The sequence below is a fragment of the Melanotaenia boesemani genome, chromosome 12 (genome assembly GCF_017639745.1).
Source record: "Melanotaenia boesemani isolate fMelBoe1 chromosome 12, fMelBoe1.pri, whole genome shotgun sequence".
Classification (NCBI taxonomy): Eukaryota; Metazoa; Chordata; class Actinopteri; order Atheriniformes; family Melanotaeniidae; genus Melanotaenia; species Melanotaenia boesemani.
Genome location: NC_055693.1, coordinates 32,028,187 through 32,049,215, shown reverse-complemented (window position 1 = coordinate 32,049,215; position 21,029 = coordinate 32,028,187). Strand labels below are relative to the sequence as shown.

The 21,029-nt window shown below is 38.9% G+C and overlaps 1 protein-coding gene across 3 annotated transcripts in view; it reads left to right on the top strand.

The window, feature by feature from the left end:
- Window positions 1-21,029, top strand: part of LOC121650097 (signal transducer and activator of transcription 4-like) — a 49,779-nt gene that overhangs the window by 5,689 nt on the left and 23,061 nt on the right. For 2 of the 3 annotated variants that reach the window (XM_042001407.1, XM_042001405.1), the window contains exons 3-17: window positions 1,668-1,803; window positions 6,450-6,548; window positions 8,334-8,426; window positions 8,512-8,590; window positions 9,151-9,236; window positions 9,383-9,534; window positions 13,550-13,708; window positions 14,157-14,249; window positions 14,395-14,454; window positions 14,555-14,575; window positions 16,586-16,679; window positions 16,816-16,860; window positions 17,495-17,578; window positions 17,682-17,780; window positions 20,855-20,990. In XM_042001407.1, the coding sequence (XP_041857341.1) occupies window positions 1,668-1,803; window positions 6,450-6,548; window positions 8,334-8,426; window positions 8,512-8,590; window positions 9,151-9,236; window positions 9,383-9,534; window positions 13,550-13,708; window positions 14,157-14,249; window positions 14,395-14,454; window positions 14,555-14,575; window positions 16,586-16,679; window positions 16,816-16,860; window positions 17,495-17,578; window positions 17,682-17,780; window positions 20,855-20,990 (1,436 nt within the window). The remainder of the gene's footprint in view (window positions 1-1,667; window positions 1,804-6,449; window positions 6,549-8,333; window positions 8,427-8,511; window positions 8,591-9,150; window positions 9,237-9,382; window positions 9,535-13,549; window positions 13,709-14,156; window positions 14,250-14,394; window positions 14,455-14,554; window positions 14,576-16,585; window positions 16,680-16,815; window positions 16,861-17,494; window positions 17,579-17,681; window positions 17,781-20,854; window positions 20,991-21,029) is intronic. The other variant, XM_042001406.1, reaches the window with a different exon arrangement.

Here is a 21,029-nt window from a genome sequence, read left to right as displayed (position 1 = left end):
TTTACAGCCCACAACTTTACTGTAATCAGCCTCACTTCCTGAATGCAGTTGTTTTCAGAAAACAGAAAGTCTGGAACACGCCCAGTCAACATGACCCAACTACAAAGTTAGCAACAAACAACTACTGCGCATCTACAAAGAGGGATTTTTTCTTTTTTTTTAGTTCAAGATGAGTAAATATTACTTCAAGTAGTTGCTTTTTGTCTCCACGAGATATCATTAGGCTGTTTTTAGCATGTTGATGCATGTTGATGTGCTCTCAACAAGGCAGGTTTATTTATCCAGCACATTTCATGCATGAGACAACCCAATGTGCAGAATAATTAGAAAAAAATGAAGAAAACAGTGAATTACATGTAAAACTAACAGACATCAACAGATAATACATCATCATCATCATCATATAATCTGTCCACATATTCAGGAAAACAGATAAAAAACAAAATAACTCTTATCTTAATAAAAAGCTGTGACAAAAATAAACATTTTAAGACCCAATTTACCAGAACTAAGTTTGGATCAGACCTTAGGTTTTCTGGTAGTTTGTTCCAGATATTTGAAGCAGGAAAACTAAATATCTAGTTTGAACTCTTGGGATGAAAAGCAAACTTGGTGGCTCATATGATGTCAGCAAATCTTAAATAGATTCCAGACACCAGCAGCAACATTTTTAAATCAACCCTTTGTCTCACAGGAAGCCAGTGTAAAGATGTGAGAACTGGAGTGATTTGTTCCCTTTTTTGGTCTTTGTGAGGACACAAGCAGCAGCATTCTGGGTTTGTTGCGGGGCCTGTAAAAACCCCATTACAATAGTCAAGACCACTGAAAACAGATGATGAACCTTTTTCTAAATCATGTGGAGGCATATTGTAGATCAGTGGTGGGGAACCTTGGCCCTCGTCCTGCAAGTTTTCCATGTGTCCCTGCTCTAACACACTTGATTCAAATTAATGAGTTATCATGGCAGAACCTGATTGGCTGTTGGATCCATTTGATTTGAATCAGGTGTGTTAGAGCACCAGATAGTAAAAGTACCAGAAAGTAAAAGGTTGATTTGGTTCCTGCTTTAATATGGCAGTTAAAATTGAACTAAGTACAAAGTGACACCAAGATTTCTGGATTCATTTGTTGTTTTTAACATTGAAGACTGAAGCTGGACACTAATTTCTGGATGCTTTCTTTTGGTTTTAGAGACAATAATTTCAGATTTATCTTCATTTATCTGAAGAAATATCTGCAACATTCTGGTCCCTTGTAAGACGGTAACAGAGAGCTGAGTATCATCAGCATAAATATGATCAGATATTTTGCTTGTTTCCATGATCTAAGCGAGTGGGAACATGTAGATGCAGAACAAAAGGGGGCCCAAGATGGAGCCTTGAACCCTACATGTCATTTTTGTTTGAATAAGTCCATAGTTACCTGTTGATACGAAGTAGTCCCTGTATTTCATGTAGGATTCAAGCCAATTTAGAACCGGACAGGTTCCTAACCCAAACCCAAAATTGTCAGATTTGTCTTTAATGTCCTATAACATGTTGAAGTTATGGAAATGCAACTAAAAGGATTTGCTATGATTTAATGTTTGGTTTAGTTTGATAATTGGTTGAATAAAATAACTTTATAAACAACACAGTTTGAAAATTCCTGGCATTTTTCTTTTTCAGGGACACAGCTGTTAATGATGATTCGATGGCGGCGGTGATGTTCACCAACCTGCTGTCGCAGCTGGAGAAGGTGCGCTTGCAGGAGCAGAACTTCCTGCAAAGACACAACATGAAAATCATACAACAGCAGCTGCAGGTACATCATCATCATTCTTCATCCCTTTATGTCCTGTTTATCTCGTGGCAAAAGCTACATTTAGCGCACAGGCTTCGGTTATCTGTCTCTTGAGTTACTTACTCTCTGCTGTGTTTAGTTGTCTTACATCCCACCAAAAAATTTCTGACTTTCAATCATTTAAGCTAACCCAGAATGCAGAAGTAGCACCAATTTTTTTTTCTCAGCATGTGCTTTTTAATGCGGAAGCAGTGTCTCTAGATAGACAAGTGCAGCAAAGATTGAACAAGGAAACAATGTGCTTTTGTAGATGTGTGTCATTATAAAGGAAAAATGGAAGCCTGTGGTCTGAAATGATAAATCTGGAAAACAAAAAGATCCAAACAGACTTTAAAAAAATGAGACATGACATGCTTACACTGCTGGGAAAAACAAAAGAGGGTTATAAAACTACATTACATTATTACATTACAGTCGTTTAGCAGACGCTTTTCCCAAAAATGACTTACATCTGAGACTAGGCAGTAGCGTTAAGAGTCTGGCCTAAGGACCCAGTTGGAAGGTGTTAATATCCCCCACTATAAAACCAATATAAAATTAGTTAAAGTAAAAAAAACAAACAAAAAGACACTGCTATTATACAAGTTATCTGTTTATTTATTTTTAGCGTCCTGGCAGCCAAGTAGTCATCAGGAGGACAGACTAAGCTGCTCAGAGTTTCCTGGAGGATTTGTAAGAAACCCAGCTGTCACATCTAAGACTTTCCAGGACTCAGTTACGTTAAATATTAAAGTTTATGACAGTACAACAAGAAAAAGACAAGTATGGATTGTTTGGAAGAGCTTCAGGAAAAAGCCTCATCTCTCTAAAAAGAGCATGGCAACACAGGTTAGGTTTGCAAATCTGCATCTGAATAAACCACAAGATCTTCTTACGAGTCTTCTTAAGTTGTACTTAAAACCTTCCACCAGATCGACATGTTTATTTGTATCTTTCCTTTAGTCCATTGAATTGCCAAATCGCTGAATGGAACCATTTGAATATTGAAATATCTCAGAGAGACATCTCAGTGAATTGTTACACAATGGGAGTGAATATTCTGACAATAATCAACAACTTTATGCAAAATATATACACTGGCAATGAATCAAAAATAAATGTTTCCCAATTTAACTCATTTTTTTACAATTGTACAATTAGATTTCCAATGTAACTTTTTCTGATTGTATTTATGTCTTTCTAAGTTGCATTTGCTGCTTTTGTGTGATGTATGTTGCATGTAAAACTCTTTGAGCTGCATAGTTGCTTAAATGTGCTACATATAACTTTGCCTTGCCTTTCCTTTTCAATTCATTAATTAGTCGACTAACTTGAAACTGGTGTGTGGTTAATTTACCTACTCTATTTCTATTGCAGTCACAGTCCACATAGCTGAAACCAACACAATCAAAAAGAAAACCGAACAGGAAAGAGGAGAAATTTAGCTAAATGCTTACAAGCCGTGATAAAAGAAAAGCATGGGAGGAAATTTCAAACCAACTAAATGCATCTCAGGCCTTCTGCTCTAACTCACCTGACTCAAATTAAATGAATCCAACAGCTTATGAGGTTCTGTGCAACCACTCATTAATTTGAGTCAGACGTTGATAACCTGCTGGATTGCTGCCCTTGTGGGGCCGAGTTGAATAGCCCTGCTCTACAGGCAACTCCTAACCACTTAGGACACCTCTGGAGGTTTCTTAAATATTTGGAGGAGTAGGAGTGATTCTTAGACAGTTGATGAATAGCTTTTATTCTTAAATTTGAGAGTAGGACTAAATGCCACTATTCTCAGCACTTAGGACTAAAATGACACTCTAAGACACTTAATAAATACGGCCCCAGATCACTACTGTTTACAGAAGGCTGAATAAGCTATTCTGATTATGAGGCGTGTTTACATACATCACGTTTGAACAGAATAAATCATTTTGACAGGCTCACAACTGTAACCGTGTCAGACTTTGTGGAAACATCAGTAGAAGAAGAAGCTGTGATTTCTGATGTAAACAAGCACCACTGTGTGTGCATATTTATCCCCATCTAACTGATTTCAGTTTTTCCACCCCTAATACCTTTAAATACTTTTAAAATCTCAACCAATGTGTTTGTATCACATACTGATCAGTTCTGTTATGGTCCCAACATATCTTCCACTAGCCGCAACTTTAAATAAAAAACAAAAACAAAAAACAAACTATTGAGTAAAGTAACCAGTGCAATATCAGCCTCAACGTAAAGTGTTGGAGTACATTACACTGACATATGGCTGATGTAAGAGTGGAGTAATGATAACTTCTACTAACATACATCACATAGAGTATGTGTTTTAATGTACACCAGTAGAAACATCCATGTGTGTAAACCAAGTATGATCCCAAGCATCGTGTTTCCGACTCTTCTTTCTGTTTCAAACTTCTCTTTTGGATCATATGCATGTCTGTTTAACATGTTTTTCCATGTTTATATAAATTTCTTTCACAGTCCGAAGGAAAATTATCTACCATTATGTTCTTGAACATAAAAAGAAACACATTTTTTGCATGATCATCCTTGATTTGGTGGGTGGTCAGGTTCCTTTCAAGCACAGACCAACTGTCCTGTTGTCATTTGCACAAGTTGTCAAAATTAAAACATCATCAATAAGGAGAAGTGCTTTAATGGTGTTTGGTGTGTGTGTCAGAGGTGAAAAGGAAGTAAAATGATAGCTGTATTCTCAAAAAAGGTTGTACATTCTTGGTTTCAGTTTATTTGTGTCTCTTTTCTGTTTTATAAACTCAAATCAGGTGAATATTGACCGTGGCCTTACCTTACATGTAAGATTGAAACTACATGTGCTATCAGCTTGAGGTAATGACTTGATGAGATGTTGAACTCTACAGGATGTTAGTTTGAAATGGGTGCATGCTGGCGCAACGAGCCACTGCTCGTGTTTTATTCTTGAAAAGAAACATACCTTTGCAGAACGAGCTGGTGAGGCCCACACCGCTGTTTCCTGTGTGTCTGAACATTCATGTTCAAGTCAACAATTCTCAGAGGAAGTAGTTACTCCTGTGCGGTAGTCATCAGTGTTGTGGCTTGTTGTTTTTGTTGTTATGGTGAGCAAAGTCTGTCTCTACGTTTCAGCAAACAAGAGAGAAATTAAGGTCATATCAGTGTTTTCTGCTGCTCAGATCGAGAGACCTTCTTGGGGAAACCCTTTTGTTGCGCGTGTTTATTGGACCTTCTTGATAAGACAGTGTAAACACCACAGTAGTAAGAGGTTTGCACCAACAACAGCAAATGAAAAAGAGCTGAGTTTGTGATTGGCAGGTGCTAGAAACACAAAAGCAGGCCGATCCGAGTCTCACCATCAGCAGTGTCACACCAGTGAAAGTGTGAAAACATGTAGGTGTGTTTTCATGCGTCTGTCTACTTTAATTTTCCGGCAAAGGTGTTAAAGAAAACATTTCTGGAGGCGAGAGCGAAAGTTTCCCCCTTCCATCAGCAAAATTTTCTGTACTTTTTTTTGGAATGGTCTGATGCATAAACCACCACAATTTACTTTAAATGTCATGCAGAATGTGAGAGCTGTACACTGATGCAGCTGCAACAATGTGGCTGCCACTGATAAGAAAATAATAATAATAAATAATAATAGATTTTAGTTGAAAAGCGCCTTTCAAAACACACAAGGACACTGTACAAAAAACATGATCAGTAAGCATAAAATTCAAGGATAAAAACACCAGATAAATGAGAGCAAAAACAAAATAAAACTGAAGAGTGATAAAGAGTAAATGGTGTCACTGGGATTGGCAATTTTAAACAGGCACATTTTGAGTCTGGATTTGATGTCAGGAGGTAAAAATTTCCAGATCCGGGGAGCAGAATAGCTGAAAACCTGTCTCCCCATAGTGGCGATAAGATAAGATAAGATAAGATGTTGCATACAGTAATGTTATTGTTGAAAAGACTGTTCTAGGGGATGAATGATCCGCAGCACATTCTGCATGAATGCACAAATTAATGGTTGTACCCTGATAAACAAACAAAGAAACAAAAAACTTGCTTCAGAAATCTTTGAAGTACAACAAGAAGTTTAATCTTGCATTTCAGCTTCTAGAAATTATAACCGGGGATTCAAATGCTGCAGATATGCTGAATGTTTTCATATGCAGTACCTTGCAAAATCTGTCAGGAACTGCGGTCACTTAATCAGGTCTACATGGTTTTCACCCCCTTGCTTGGACCTCTGTTTTCCTTCAGAATTGCTTAAATTCTTGGTATCATAGATACAACAAGGTGATGGAAACATTCCTCAGAGGTTTTGCTCCATATTGAAATGACAGCATCACACAGTTACTGCAGATTTGTTGGCTGCACATCCATGATGAGAATCTCCTGTTCCACCACATCCCAAAGCTGCTCTATTGGATTGAGATCTGGTGACTGTGGAGGCCACTGGAGTCCAGCTGCCTTGATTAGCGCCTCTGTGCTGTCCTTCAGTCCAGCGCTCTCTAGCCATTGGAGAGGACATATAAAATATAATATATAATATAGTATATAATACAGCTATTGTAACACCCTTACCTGATCTCTTTTTTATGCTTATGCATGAATAAGTGTTTCTGAATGTGGTCCTCCAGCTGAAATATACATCCAACCCTACGGTCATGGCTAGAGTCATCTCCACCTGCCTCAGGGAAGAACGACGTATTCTCTCCAGCGCCTGCACACAGGAACAGGTTTGTCTTCTTCTTCTGAAGGGAAACTTCTTTTAAAATTTAACAACAGAAGCTGCTGGTAAACCAGGGTATCTACCAGGAAGCCAGCACCGTGTACAAGACACTCCCAACTGTTTTACTTTATTCCCAGGAAATAATGCTGGATGGAATGAAAACCAGAAATGAGATGGCAGTTGTGCCATTGTTGTGTTTTTTTTTTAATGTGATGTTTGTTCCACCTAAGGTTGTTACAAAGACATGGACAGGCAAACTGAAAGTATTCAATATTAAAAGTGAAATTTGAGTAACCTGCTTTTTATATCATATAACTTTATACACAAACTTACAGAAGATCACATGACTGCCTGTAAATGTGAAAATGTGTCTTCTGGAAAGAGAATAATCATCAGATCCTACAAACATCCTCTTTAAGCTCAGTAATTTGCTTTTTTTTTTGTTTCTTTGTTTCTTTGTACTCTCATAGCTCTCTTGATTATCCTTTGGAAGCAGCTGTTTTTACCAAAAAAAAAACAAACAAACAAACAAACAAACAAAAAAAAAAAGCAATAGTACCATTGCTGCATCAAATAAAAAGCAAGCAAACACATTTCATTGTAAATTTATACGGGATTAGCAACAAAAAAACACTAGAATGATTAAAAGCCAAAAATTTAACTGTAAGAAGTAATTTCCTCCAAAAATCAGTTTTTTTAAGGTTCACCATATTACCTGTAGTTGTAATATTCTGGGAATACTTTACAGTTTTTAATACATGACTAAAACTAACTAATGTTTATAAAAATAGATATAATACAAATGCAGGTTTTTAGCAAATTTTCAGTTTTTTTCGTAGAATAATTGCATTAATTTTCCACAACATAATTACACTAAAGGTACCAGTAATTTATTTCTCTTTAATCTGTAATTTCTTGTCATTAGGTTGGAAACTATGAGCTTTTTTTTACATAATTTTCCAAAAATATCTACATCCCATAAAAGAAAGTCTAAGAAACTTAGACGTAACATTTGCGAATAAACAAGTTTTATTTAGCTGGCTGAGGGAAAAATGGCTCTTTGGATTGGAAAGGCTGCAGACCCCTGCACTAAACACATAAACAGGTTTAGCAACAGTTTTCTCTTTAAACAGCAACACATAAAATATTTCTTAATATATATAAAGTCAAATATTTATGACAAAGAAGAACAAATTTTTTAGGATTTACTAACTAAAAGGTAATAAGTCAGCAGGATGAATTTAAAGCTGTGAAGCTGCTTCCTTCTAAACACAGAAGGAACAATATGTGATAAATATCAGCATCAGGTGAACAGACAGAAAGCAGGATGAGAATCTCACAGCTTCTAGATGGTGAGGAGAGAGAAATATTCACAATATGTACAATAACTTCCATCCATGCACCTTCACTGCTTCAGCCCTAAAGGTAACGTGGTAACGTGCCCGGCCCTAGACAAAAGTAAAGCAAAGCTTATAATAAAAACAAGTAACCAATGATACTTTTTACCAACAGTTGTTTCCCTTTGCACAAAGACTTCTAGTCGATGACTAGAAAAACAACAGCTTTGAGCCCAAACTTCATCAGCGTTTCTTCAACATTCTTGGCCATTTAACTTTGCACATCACAGAGTTTATTTTCCAAAAACAGATACAAGTAAAATTTGCCAATATGCCTTTTACAGCAGCAGGCAAGGGTGTTTGCTGAACTTGTGCTGCTTAAAAATCCCCAGTTTTAGAAATACAGAGTTCATTACTGACAACTGAATGTTGGCTAAAGAGAGCATGTTCAACAGGGCCCACTGGAGAAGTCAGTACAGAATTCTGTGGCTTTTGAGAGGCAGAAGAACATGGACAACAGAGTTGGGATCATCAGAGGCAGCGTACAGGTAAATGAAACACTCCAACCTTTTAGGAAGGTCCAAATAAACAGGAACCATTTCACTGATTACTTGAAAAAATGTCTGTTTGTAGTTGATGGACCAGGCTGTAAAGTACATTGAGGACATGCAGGATGACTTTGATTTCCGCTACAAGACCCTACAGTCACGAGGTTAGTTCTGTAAATATTCTGTGTTCACAAGTTTAAAAAAGAATAAGGAAAAAGAGAAGTCATTCACAGCGCTGAATAAAAATGTATGGGGACAGTATGAAAAATGCAAAGAGAACTACAGCTCTCCATGATGTGGTACAAAAGCAGTCTCCATGAACGTCTGAGTCTCTGAGAAGCAAAGACAGGCAGAGCACCTCCTGTTTGCCAAAAGGATTTACTGTCTGTAAATGATCATCATAAAAGAAATGTTGGAAGGGATTTGCATGTTTTTTTCTTTACTGTGTAGAATATCACTAAATGATTCAGGGAATCTGGAGGAATTTCAGTTCATAATGGGCAATGAAGCCAGCCTGAGCTGGACAGTAAGTAGTTGTGAGAATAGCGGCATCTTATTATTATTGTTATCTTATTTCTATTCTCCACACTTTCCCAGCTTTTTGGGATCTGGGGGTTGTACTTGTTCAGAATTGTTATTTGTATTTATATTGCATAAAGAACTGTACATCCTGCAGAACACACGATCCAAACGACATGTTTGTGCTTGTGTATGTTTGTGTCAGAATCATCAGATCGCAACTCTGACATGATGAAGCAGGAAGTAACAAGACTACAGGAAATGCTAAACAGGCTCGACTTTAAGAGGAAGGTACATTTTAAAAATCTTTAACAGAAGAGTGATGAGAGTCTAAATACAAAATTCTGACTGTGGGTGAACTAACAGACGCATTACCCTGTTTGGATCACATGCAGAAAAACCATCAGCATCACTGACTGCTTTTCATACATCTTTAGGAGATACTGTCAAAGATGGATGTTGTGATCAAAGAGATTGATGACCTGATGACTTCCCAGCTCAACCCTGAGCTCCAGGACTGGAAGCGCAGGCAGCAGATCGCTGCCATCGGTGGTCCACTGTTGACTGGCCTGGAGCAGCTGCAGAGCTGGTAATGAATGAGCTTCAATTACAATCAGTAAAAAAAAAAAAAGAAAAAAAAAAGACATGGCATAGATATGGCCAAGTGCTGTGAACATTCATGTAATGAAGCATGCAAAAACTAATAAAATTTATTTATTCTATTCTATTCTATTCTATTCTATTCTATTATATTCTACAGTCATTTAGCAACAACACAAGCAAGAATTCAAACAAGATGGGACTTCATCACTAAGTTGTAGTCAGACTGCTGTGAGTCCAGTTGGACCCAGTTGCTGTCATGTAGTGCTAGAGGCAGTGCATAACTGTTTTTTTTTGTTTGTTTGTTTTGTTTTGTTTTATTTTGTTTTTTAAGTTTTTTGTAGTTTTTGTAAGTCATTTTGTTTAAATACAAACATTACGATTTCATCAATCAATATCAACTTGGGCATAAGTGCTTCAGCTTATATTGAGCCAAAGAGCTGGACAAATCTTTCTTACTCATTCTGAGTAGAAGAGTTAAGCTAAGTGTGGAAATGCTCCTTAAACAACTGAGTCTTTAGCTTGCTTTTAAAAGTGGATAAGGACTCTGGGGATTGGACAGAGTTTGGTAGATCGTTCCACCACCGGGAAACAACAGAGGAGAAGAGTCTAGCTACTGATTTTGCGCCACGTTGTGGTGGGAGCACTAGGCGTTTTTCGCTGGCAGAGCGTAACTGTGGAGAGGGAGTGTAGGTCTGGATTAAGGGGTGAAGGTAGACAGGAGCCATTTAAGTTATTGTTTTGTAAGCCAGAATCAGAGCTTTGAATTTGATGCGTGCTGCAACTGGAAGCCAGTGAAGAGCAATTAGCAGCGGAGTGACATAAGCTCTTTTGAATTGGTTGAAGACCAGACATGCTGCTGTGTTCTGGATCATCTGCAGAGGTTTAACTGAGTATGCAGGCAGGCCAGCCAGTAAGGAGTTGCAGTAGTCAATGCGTGAAATGACCAGAGCCTGGACCAGGAGCTGTGCCGTGTGTTCAGTCAGGTAGGGTCTGATCCTCCTGATTTTGTAGAGAGCAAAGATCAAGCAACCGAGGCAACATTGTCCTTAAAGGTCAGCTGGCTGTCTACCATGACACCAAGATTCCTGGTAGAAGATGTAGGCACAAGCGTGATAGAGTCAAGCTGCACGCTTATCTGTGGTGGGAAGGAAGTATTGGCTGGAAAGACAATAAGATCAGTCTTGGACAGATTTAGCTGAAGGTGGCGATCCTTGGCGATATTCGCATTGAGACGGTTGTGTTGTCAGGTGGGAAAGAAAGGAAAAGCTGAGTGTCATCTGCATAGCAGTGGTAGGAGAAACCATGAGAGCTAATGATGCACAGAGTGAGGAGGTCTATAGTGAAAAGAGAAGAGGGCCAAGCACCGAGCCCTGAGGCACCCCTGTTGTCAGCCCATGTGATCTGGACATTCCCCCTTGCCAAGATACTCTGAATGATCTCCCTGTGAGGTAGGATGTAAACCACGAGAGGGTCAGATCCTGAGATGCCAAGCTACGAGAGTGCGGAGAACAGTATATGATGGTTGACCATGTCAAAGGCAGCAGACAGGTCCAGCAGTATAAGGATTGAGGATTGACCAGCAGACCTGGCAACCCGTAGGGAATCAGTAACTGACAGGAGAGCAGTTTCAGTAGAGTGGCCTTGCCTATAGCCAGACTGATATGGATCAAACAGGTTGTTGTCTTGGAGGAACTGTGAGACCTGACTGAAGACGGCACGCTCTAGTAATTTAGACATGAATGGAAGCAATGAGACCGGCTGGTAGTTTTCAACCTGGGCTGGGTTGAGTGTGGGTTTCTTCAACAGCGGGGTAACCCGAGCTTGCTTGAAGGCAGAGGGAAAGACACAGGATTTAAGAGAGGAGTTGATAATATGAGTTACTGCAGTTTTGATTGTAGGTAAAATGCTCTGCAGGATGTCAGAGGGAACAGGATCAAGAGGACAGGTTGTGGGTTTAGAGTTGACTAGAAGTTTAGAGACTTCGTCCTCATTTAGAGAGCAGAAAGAGCAGTGTGAGGCACCGGTAGCTGGTTTGGTAAGGCTGAGTTGGTCAGGCTCAGTGAATTGGTTACTGATGGTAGTGACCTTTTCAGTGAAGTAGGAAGCAAACATTTCTGCAGTCAGCACAGTGGGAGGCTGAGCAGGTGGTGGAGATAGAAGAGAGTTAAACGCCATGAACAGTTGTCGCGTGTTGGGAGCATTGCGGATCTTGTTCTGATAAAAGGCTATCTTGGCCACCTTTAGGCTGGATGTGAAAGTTTCAAGTTTTTGCTGGTACTCAGACAAGTCAGTGATCTCTTTTGATTTGCGCCACTTTCTTTCTGCAGTCCTGAGTCCGGCTCTGTGCTCCCTTAGAACCTCTGTGAGCCATGTACTGGGACGATTTTGTCGGGTTTTGACACCGGAGGACAGAGTTTGTACAGAGAGGAGGCGAGAGAGGAGCAGAGTGTTTCTGTAGCCTCATTAACAGACAGTAAGGAGAAGTCTGAGTGGGAAGAGAGGGTAGAGTAAACCTCATCAGACAACTGTGTAGGTCTGAGGGATCTCAGGTTTCTGCGGTAGGACACCATTTTAGGAGCCGCTTGAGTGACATGAGGAAGGAAGACAGAGAATTTAACCAGGAAGTGGTCTGTGAGGTGCAGCGGGATGACGGACAGGTTGGCTGTGGAGCAGTTTCTGGTCAGCTCCAAGTCAAGAGTATTGCCAGCTTTGTGTGTTGGAGGAGTCTGAACCAGTTTGAGATTGAAAGTGTAGATAAGAGCCAGAAGGTCAGTTGTCTGTGGTTTGCCAATGTGAATGTTTATGTCTCCCATGACAATTAGTGATGTGCCATCATCAGGAATGTCAGAGAGAATCATGTCCATTTCAGAGACAAACTCATCTATTTCCACCCGGAGGCGGTAAATGACCAGAATGTATGCAGTTATGGGTGTAGAGACCTTTACTGCGTGATACTCAAGTGATGAGCATTTATTTATTTATAATGTAAAAAACCCCATCCAACCTACATCCTCCTCTCCTTGTAGAGATAACAGAGATAACCCAGGCAACACCTCCAGGGTTATTTTTCTGAACTGAAAGCCCCTCCACATTCACAGATTACCTTTGGTTGTTTCCATAGGCTGCGTATCAACTACTTATAATGACTGTATTATGTTTATTTGTAAATCAATTAATTGTAATCAGCGGCATCAGTTTCTGACTGGGTAACTTGAAAATTATGTAGGTTATCTCATGTGAATGGCTCTCATTGGAACAAAGTCACTCATCTGATCAGGAAAAAGTCACTTATTTGGAAGAATTTAAACCCTTAATATAATTTTTATTTCTTCTGTACCTGTTCATCCCCTTCATTTCAGCCAAAGATGTTCCTCTTTGAAGAGGTTATTAGTTGTACTGTTGCTTTGGTGTAATAGCAGAGCAGTAAATCACTTAATATACTTTTAGGCAGAATTGTTATTTCAATCTTTTACTTAATATTAAATTAAGCCAAAGCCAAATTAAGCCAAAACTTTTCAAAAGAAATCATTTGGCTTTGTGTTAGATTAGCATGTTAGCATCGTTGTGACTACGTTTATGGATCACCAGCTCCAGTCCTTAAGGCCCACTGTCCTGCAGACGTTGTCTTTCACTGCTGCAACACACCTGACTCAAATTAATGAGTCAGTTGCAGAGGTTGTCAGAAATCCATGTCCTTTTATTAATGTGTATTAAAGCAGGGAAACATCTAATATCTGCAGGATAGAGGGCCTTAAGGACCAGTGCATTGGGTTACCATTAGCTAGTATGAAAGTTACACTGATTGTGTTGAAACAGTTTTGACTAATTGTGACTGTTTCTACTGGGTGTTTCTGGGATTTTGAACCTCCAGTGTGTTCTCAGTGTTTTTATGTTGTTGTCTTACTGGCAGCAGCGAAACCAAACTACAAAGTTTAGAGAGAGTGTATCTTAATTCCAAGTTTTCTGTTGTCCCTTATTCTCATCTTTTTCCCCCATGTCAGGTTTACTCTGACGGTGCAGAGCCTCTTCCAGATCAAACGTCAGCTGGACAAACTGGGGGAACTGGTTGTGAAGGTTACTTATGAGAGCGACCCAATTCCACTGCAAAAACCTCAGCTGGACGAACGAGTTAAATACCTCATCTACCATCTCATCAAGAGGTACTGATAACAGTGCAGTTAAAAATAAATATATTGGACAGTAAAAAGGCGTAGTAAACTTGTTTTGAAATTTTAATTTGTTTCATTTTAATTTCTACTCTATAGAAGCATATTGCAGTTACTTGGGGAAAAAACTGTTTTTCTGAATTAACTATATAATTAAAAAAAAAGCTTTTTTTAAAGTGAATCCAATACACTTCCATACAGTTAAATTTTGTTTTTAAATAATTCTTTCCTAATAAAATGCACATATTGCAATGATGCATATATATTATGGCTGTCAAATTATTAAAATGTTTAATTGGATTAATCACAGCTTACAAAATATTTAATCATAATTAATCACCATATGCATGAAAGATGCCTATTTTTACTGTATTGTATCAACAGAAAGAGCAAATCAATCCTTACAACTGTTCAAATCGTAATTCTTGTGGTTTGTTCTCAGCTCATTTGTGGTGGAGAAGCAGCCTTGCATGCCCACTCATCCACAGAAACCCCTCATCATAAAGACTGGAGTACAATTCACCACCAAAGTCAGGTATCAAGTCACATAATGACTATTTACCGGTTACTATTTATAGCTTTTTTAATATTCATACATGTGTTGGGTTTATTTTTTCTGTTCTTGTTTCATTGTATGTTTAGAATTCAAGTTTTATTTTTTCTGATTTAACTTCTGACAGACTTCTGGTCAAACTTCCAGAGGTGGATTATCAGCTCAAAGTGAAGACGACGTTTGACAAGTATGTTTTATTTTCACTGAAAAACATAAAACTGCAGTATTTGCCTAATTGTGTTATTTAAAAAAAAATCATATTAATTTTTGTCTTTGTGTGTCTGTAGGGATCTTCCTCCAGGCAGAGTGTGAGTACAAACCATCTCAGGAAGAATGTGCTGCTGTTTTTTGTATTTTGTCTACAGTTCAAGTCTTACACACACTGAAGACACATGCTACTTAACAAAATATTTGATATCCTCTAATCAAGGTTATATAGTTTCATTATTTAACGTTGGTCGTTTTATTTAGACCACATGTGCAAATTTCAGGACATAATCTCACAGATCATTTATCACCTAAAACTCTTCTCAGATAAAGAAACCCATCAAATTAGTATAACCCTACTCCAAAAAACAAGTCTGGATGCTGTATAAAATGTAAATAGAAACTAAATGTAATGATTTGTAAATCTCATCAACCCATATTTTATACCCAGTAGAACATAAAGAACTGGGACATTTTACCATTTCATGAAAAATATGAGCTTATTTTTAATCTGATGGAAGCAACACATCTCTAACAAGTTGGAACAGGGTGGAAAAAGTAATCAGTACAAATCAAAAACAACTGGATGTCATAATGCGGAAGAGATGACGAACCCAAGAAGCAGACAAAACCACTGTTAATATGCAAATGAAAATTTTATTAAACCCAGCTGGCAGGCACAGCGGAACAAAGGGTGGAGGTCTTCACTGCGCAGTTTGATTCTGCTGGGAAGGAGTCAAAGTTAAATGAAGCCAACACAAAAAAGCCACAACAGTCAGAACTTTGGATAATAACAAACCAGGCAGGTAAAAAAACAAATGGTCTCTGACCAGGAAATAGCAGCAGGCAGTGCAGATGAATGGAAGGCAGACGCAGGCGTATACTGGTGTGGGCAGGCAGCCAAGGCATGGCTGAAGATTTCTAGGAGCAGTCTCAGGCCGAGCAGAAGAGAAGATGATCAGGCAAGGAACTGCTGCAGCCTGCAGCATGATAAACCTCCTCGTTACCAGATGCACGCCAGGTGTGCGAGAGAGATCCAAGCCGGCCCATACTCCACCTGCAGCTGAAAGCAATTGATCCCGAAATACTCAATTCAAAACAGTTCCGAGCTCTACCAACCACCCCATGATACTGGAGGAGCATTTGACAACTAATTAGGTAATGGCAACAGGTCAATAAAATGACTGGGTATACTAGAATCCTGCATCAGACCAGAATGTGACAACGTTCCTCTCCAGAAACTGGTCTCCTCACTTCCCAGATGTTTACTGACAGTTGTTAAAGGTCCCATTTTATACATATTTTCAACAGTTTCATATGGATGTCAGAGGTCCAACAACATTGTTTTAAAAGTGTATTACCCCAAATTTAGCCTTGGTTCTTACTTTCACCCATTCCAGAAGTGGCTCTGGTGGCCTCTACTGAGAATGGGCTGTTTCTATGTCTGAACCTTATAGTGCTCATGAGTGGCGCCTGTTCACGCCCACTCCACCACCCTCTCTGGCAGAGGATCTTTCACCAGCGCGCTCTGTCATTTTAGAGGGCAGGCTTAGCTAGCTGGGGGGCAGGGGTCAATGGCAGTATCCACTAGTGGAGAAATGGTTATTTCCCTTTGTGAGGTCACAGTAGGAAAGATCTTAGACTCATCCGTTTGAGCACACATTCACTAAAAAATGGAGCAACCAAGTGAAGAGAGGTGACAGAATTTTCAGATTTTTGGACCTTATACTCAGGCTATATGGACACATATGACTGTTACAAAACTTTTAGAAAGTGAATTTGGTATAATATGGGACCTTTAAAAGAAAGGGGATGCTACACAATGCTAAACATCACCCTGAAACTACTTTTTACAAACATATCCCTGCCATCAGATTCATAGTCAGCTTATATTTTCCATGAAATGATAAAATGCCTCAGTTTCATAATCTAAAATGTTGTTTATGTTCTACTGGGAGTAAAATGTGGGTTAATGAGATTTTAAATAACTGCATTCTGTTTTTTATTTACATTTTATACAGCATCCAGACTTTTTGGTTGTGGTTTCATATGCAGGGAATAAAATTGGGCAAACCCATGAATCTGTTGTTTTACCTTTATTTTCTCCTCAGAAGTCGCCAGTTTTTCATCCTCACCAACAACACTAAAGTGATGGACATTGAGGATTATTCAAACGGCTGCCTCTCAGTGGAGTTCAGACACCTGGTATGACAACATTCACTGCTCTGTGAACACTAAATAGTAAAATGCCAATATTTTGTTGGTTATATCATAAAACCTTAGTCAGCTAGTCTATTTAGATTTTATTCAAGACAACTGAAATAGACTTTGTGTCTTACAGCAGCTGAAAGAGAAGAAATACATCAATGGCACAAAGGGGAATGAGGTAAGAAATGTAGAGGAGTGTTAGTGGAGCAGTAAAACCTTCATCACCTCTGCTGATCAGCTACTTTACTTTAAAGTCCAGTTGTCCATCAGTTTCAGCATGTGACCATGGTGGTTTATTTTTACATCATTGTAAAGCATGAACACTGACACAGATGAATAAAGTGGATATTCTAAGAAAATTGATTGGAATAAAAAAGAATAAAAAAAAACTATAAACAACATGTGGAAAAATGCACCACATCAACAAATAAAATATTAAATGCTACACAACAGTTTTTAGTTGCTGAGGAATAAGGGAAAAGTTGTGAGTAACATTGGCCAAAACTCTCCAAAGGCAGACTGAAGTGCTCTTTCTAGTTGGAAACTATGAAGAGTGATAAATTATATATGATTATACCCTAGACCCCAGAGAAATAACCATCACACCATCACTCCTCCTTTATGAGTGCAACATAATGTACTCTGTTGGAATTGTAGTACTTTCTGGCACTGTCTTTTAATGTCAGAGCTGAACTTGTAGTTGTGTACTTAGCATCCATAAAGAGAAGATCCTCTGGTGAGTCAAGACCATAGGCTGTATAGAAAAGATGGACGGAGCTTTGACATGGACGGGTGTTCGGTGTGTTTTTCAGAGCCTGCTTTCTGTGACAGAGGAACTTCACTCTCTCAGTTTTGAGGCTTGCTTCACTGTCCAAGGCCTCGCCATCGATCTGGAGGTCAGCAAGTGAAGTTTTTTCACTGTGTGTGTTTGATTGTCTTTGTTGTTGACTGTATATGTTTAAAAAAAAAAACAACACAAAAAGCTTTATTTGTCCACAGACGTGTTCCCTGCCGTTAGTGGTGATTTCTAATGTGAGCCAGCTGCCTGGTGGCTGGGCCTCCGTCATGTGGTATAACCTCCTGACTGATGAACCAAGGGTGAGCCACCGCACTTTGACTAGAAGCAGTTTCCACATTTATATAACACAGTTAGCTAGATCTAAAGCAGTTTATACAAAAGTCCATTAATATTTTTAACCTGTGTTCAGCAACAGCTTGTTTATACGAGTCACTACCCCTATAAACGCGGCTACCTCCCTTAAACATAAATTAATGTGATCATGGGAAATTATTAAGTACATTAAATGACTCATGTAGTGTGCCTGTTTCTGTCTGGTAGGTAGTCGGTTAGTACTGATTGAGAATCGGTTAATTATTTCCTGTTTATGTTTAATGGGCGAGGGGCACTGGCTAAATGCGTATGTGAGACCTGAAACGTTTGGCAACCAGCTGAGCTGTATGAGGGGTCGTTTGAGACATTATTCAGAATTACCCTCTCACAGACACATGTGAAATTTGAGTCATTCACACACTATACTGAAACCTCTCATATATCATACTGAAATCATTCACACATTATAGTAAAACCTCTCATACACTATACTGAAGTGCTGTCACATACTATACAGAAATGCTCTCACATACTATACTGAAATGCAGCTCCCTGTCTCATCCTTAACTCAGTGTTTGATAAAGGAAGTTCTTAACCCTATGTTACTGTTTTCATTTGTCAGTGTTTAAGTCAGTGTTGAAGCACCATGCTTATGTAACTGAGATAGTAATTGTGTTGTTGTATTTATAACATTATATTAAAATTTGTGGCCGGGACACAGACATTTTCAACTTGTCATCTTGTTTGCTGAAAGCATAGTAGGTGTAGCTTCTGTTCAATGGCAGAGGGATTGTTTAATTCTGTTGATGTGGCCATGGGTTTATAATGACTAAGTGAAGCAGCTGGCTTCTTCAGTACTATACTGGCCTCAGCAGATACTATTAGAAGGGTTAGGTCTAACACGACAGCAACCAGATAACTGACAGTAGCAAGTCTGAATGAGGACACGCTAATTAGCCACCTAGCATAACTCGGCCATTAAGATATGCAGTGCTGTCAAAGGAAGACCTGGACAGCACTGGACAACATACTCTTCACCTGCATTTGGAGTATTCTCTAGGATATGACTCACAGTGCTGTCCAGGTCTTTGTTTTACAGCACTGTATATACCTATGGCCGAGTTATGCTAGGTGGCTAGTTAGCATGTCCCTGTTCAGACTTACTACTGTCGGTTGTCTGGCTGATGTCGTGTTAACCCTTATTAGTCTCTGCTGAGGCCAGAATAGTGTTGAAGATGCCAGTTGCTTTAATGAGATTACTTCCAGGCGACTGAACAGATATTAATACAGCATAAATCTTCGCAAAACATCTGTCATGATGTTCTCCAACTTCTTCTTCTTCAGTTTGTTTTGAAAATGTGCATCTGTTTTTTTCTACAACGTGACTTCCGTTTCAACTGAAAGGACTTCCTCTTCAAGTGAAATCCGCTCTCACACACACTAGTAGAATTCCTTTCATACATACTAGTGAAATTCCCTCACACACACTAGTAGAATTCCTTTCATATATACTAGTGAAATTCCCTCACACACACTAGTAGAATTCCTTTCATATATACTAGTGAAATTCCCTCACACACACTAGTAGAATTCCTTTCATACATACTAGTGAAATGCGATTTCAGAAATTTCACTATAGTGTGTGAATGATTTCAGTAAAGTGTTTAAGAGCATTTCAGTACAGTATATAAGAGCAGATATGTGAGAGCATTTCAGTATAGTATGTGAGAGGAAGTTTCAGTATAGTATATAAGAGGCAGTTTTAGTATAGTGTATGAGAGGGAAGCAGATCTCTGCATTTCTGGCCAGTCAGCATCATTTTTGGCTCTTTATCTAATTAGATTCTCTACCTGTCAAAGTCACACCCCTGATGTTCAAATGCACAAGCATGGATGTCACAGTGCTAAATGGATGGTGAACAGCTAAATGGTAGCTGAGGAAAAAAATCAAAAAGAAACTTAACAACTTCTTCAAGAAAAATCATTTCATACACAGTTACTGGAGAAACAAGGAGGATAAATGAGCTTGGCCTAGACCAACCAGATTTAAAAAAAAAGAACACACCAGGAAAGTGACCAAAAACAGAAACAGTGTTAAAAAAAAATAAAATAAAAAATACAGTATGTAATGCAAGTCAGTGATAAAAATAAACTTTAAACAAATACCTTCCTGAATCATTTAAACAGAAATCCCGACCTTGCACAGACACTGAATAAACAGTAAAATAATTACTTTGTTCCTTTACTGTTTTCTGTACAGACACATTCTGGTTGAATAATTGGTTATTTACATCATTAGTGGATTTAACAAAACATTTCCAAGCTTTTGGTGTTCTGTCGTTACCAACTTGGCTCGAGTGGGTAACAAAAGAGACGTGGCCACACTATGAAAGTGTTGTTGCCCAACCAATTTTATTAGAAATTATAACACAAGTTAAAGTGAGGTGTGGAAATGAAAAACATCCGCAGTGAAGTGCCATGAATGGTTGGGTGGCATACTGTGTGCAAATGCAAGGAACAAAACCTAAAGCATGAACATTACCATGTGGTGGTTGAATGGCTGCCCAGAGAGAGAGTGTGGCCTGTACTAGCAAGCTTTAGTAAGCATAGCCACTCCCCCTCTATAGGTGCAGCCCATTCACCAATGATCCTAGCTAGCCAACTCTCCCAAAATAGAGAAAAAAGATGGTGCACCATCACAGTAGTAAATGAGGTAGTGGGTGTTAATCCTTCAGGCACTGGAGTGTTTAAAGTTTTTGAGATGTACTGTGAATGAAAAATGTTTAATGTGAAATAACTTTCATTTTCATAATTTCATATTGTGGCATCCCAGTTTGGCAGCCATGTGATTCACATGTCTGCCACCTAGCGGGGAAAATGGTAACACGGTTAAGCTCTCTGGCCTGGTGTTTGTCACAGTTTAGCGACTTTGCCATGTAAAGAGATAAGGGGCAAAAATATGTTAAACATGCCTTGATTCACCCTAAAGGCCATGTTGTATTCTAAATAACCTTCTCTGCGTTTCCTACCGTTTTTTTCCCTCCTCCTCATTTTATCTGTAGAACTTGGCGTTCTTTGGTAACCCACCTCGGGCCAACTGGAGCCAGCTCTCTGAGGTACTCAGCTGGCAGTTCTCCACCTTTGCTGGACGAGGCCTCAACAAAGATCAGCTCGCCATGCTGGGGGAAAAGCTTTTGGGTATTTTTAGATTGTTAAATTGAAAACATACTTCTGATG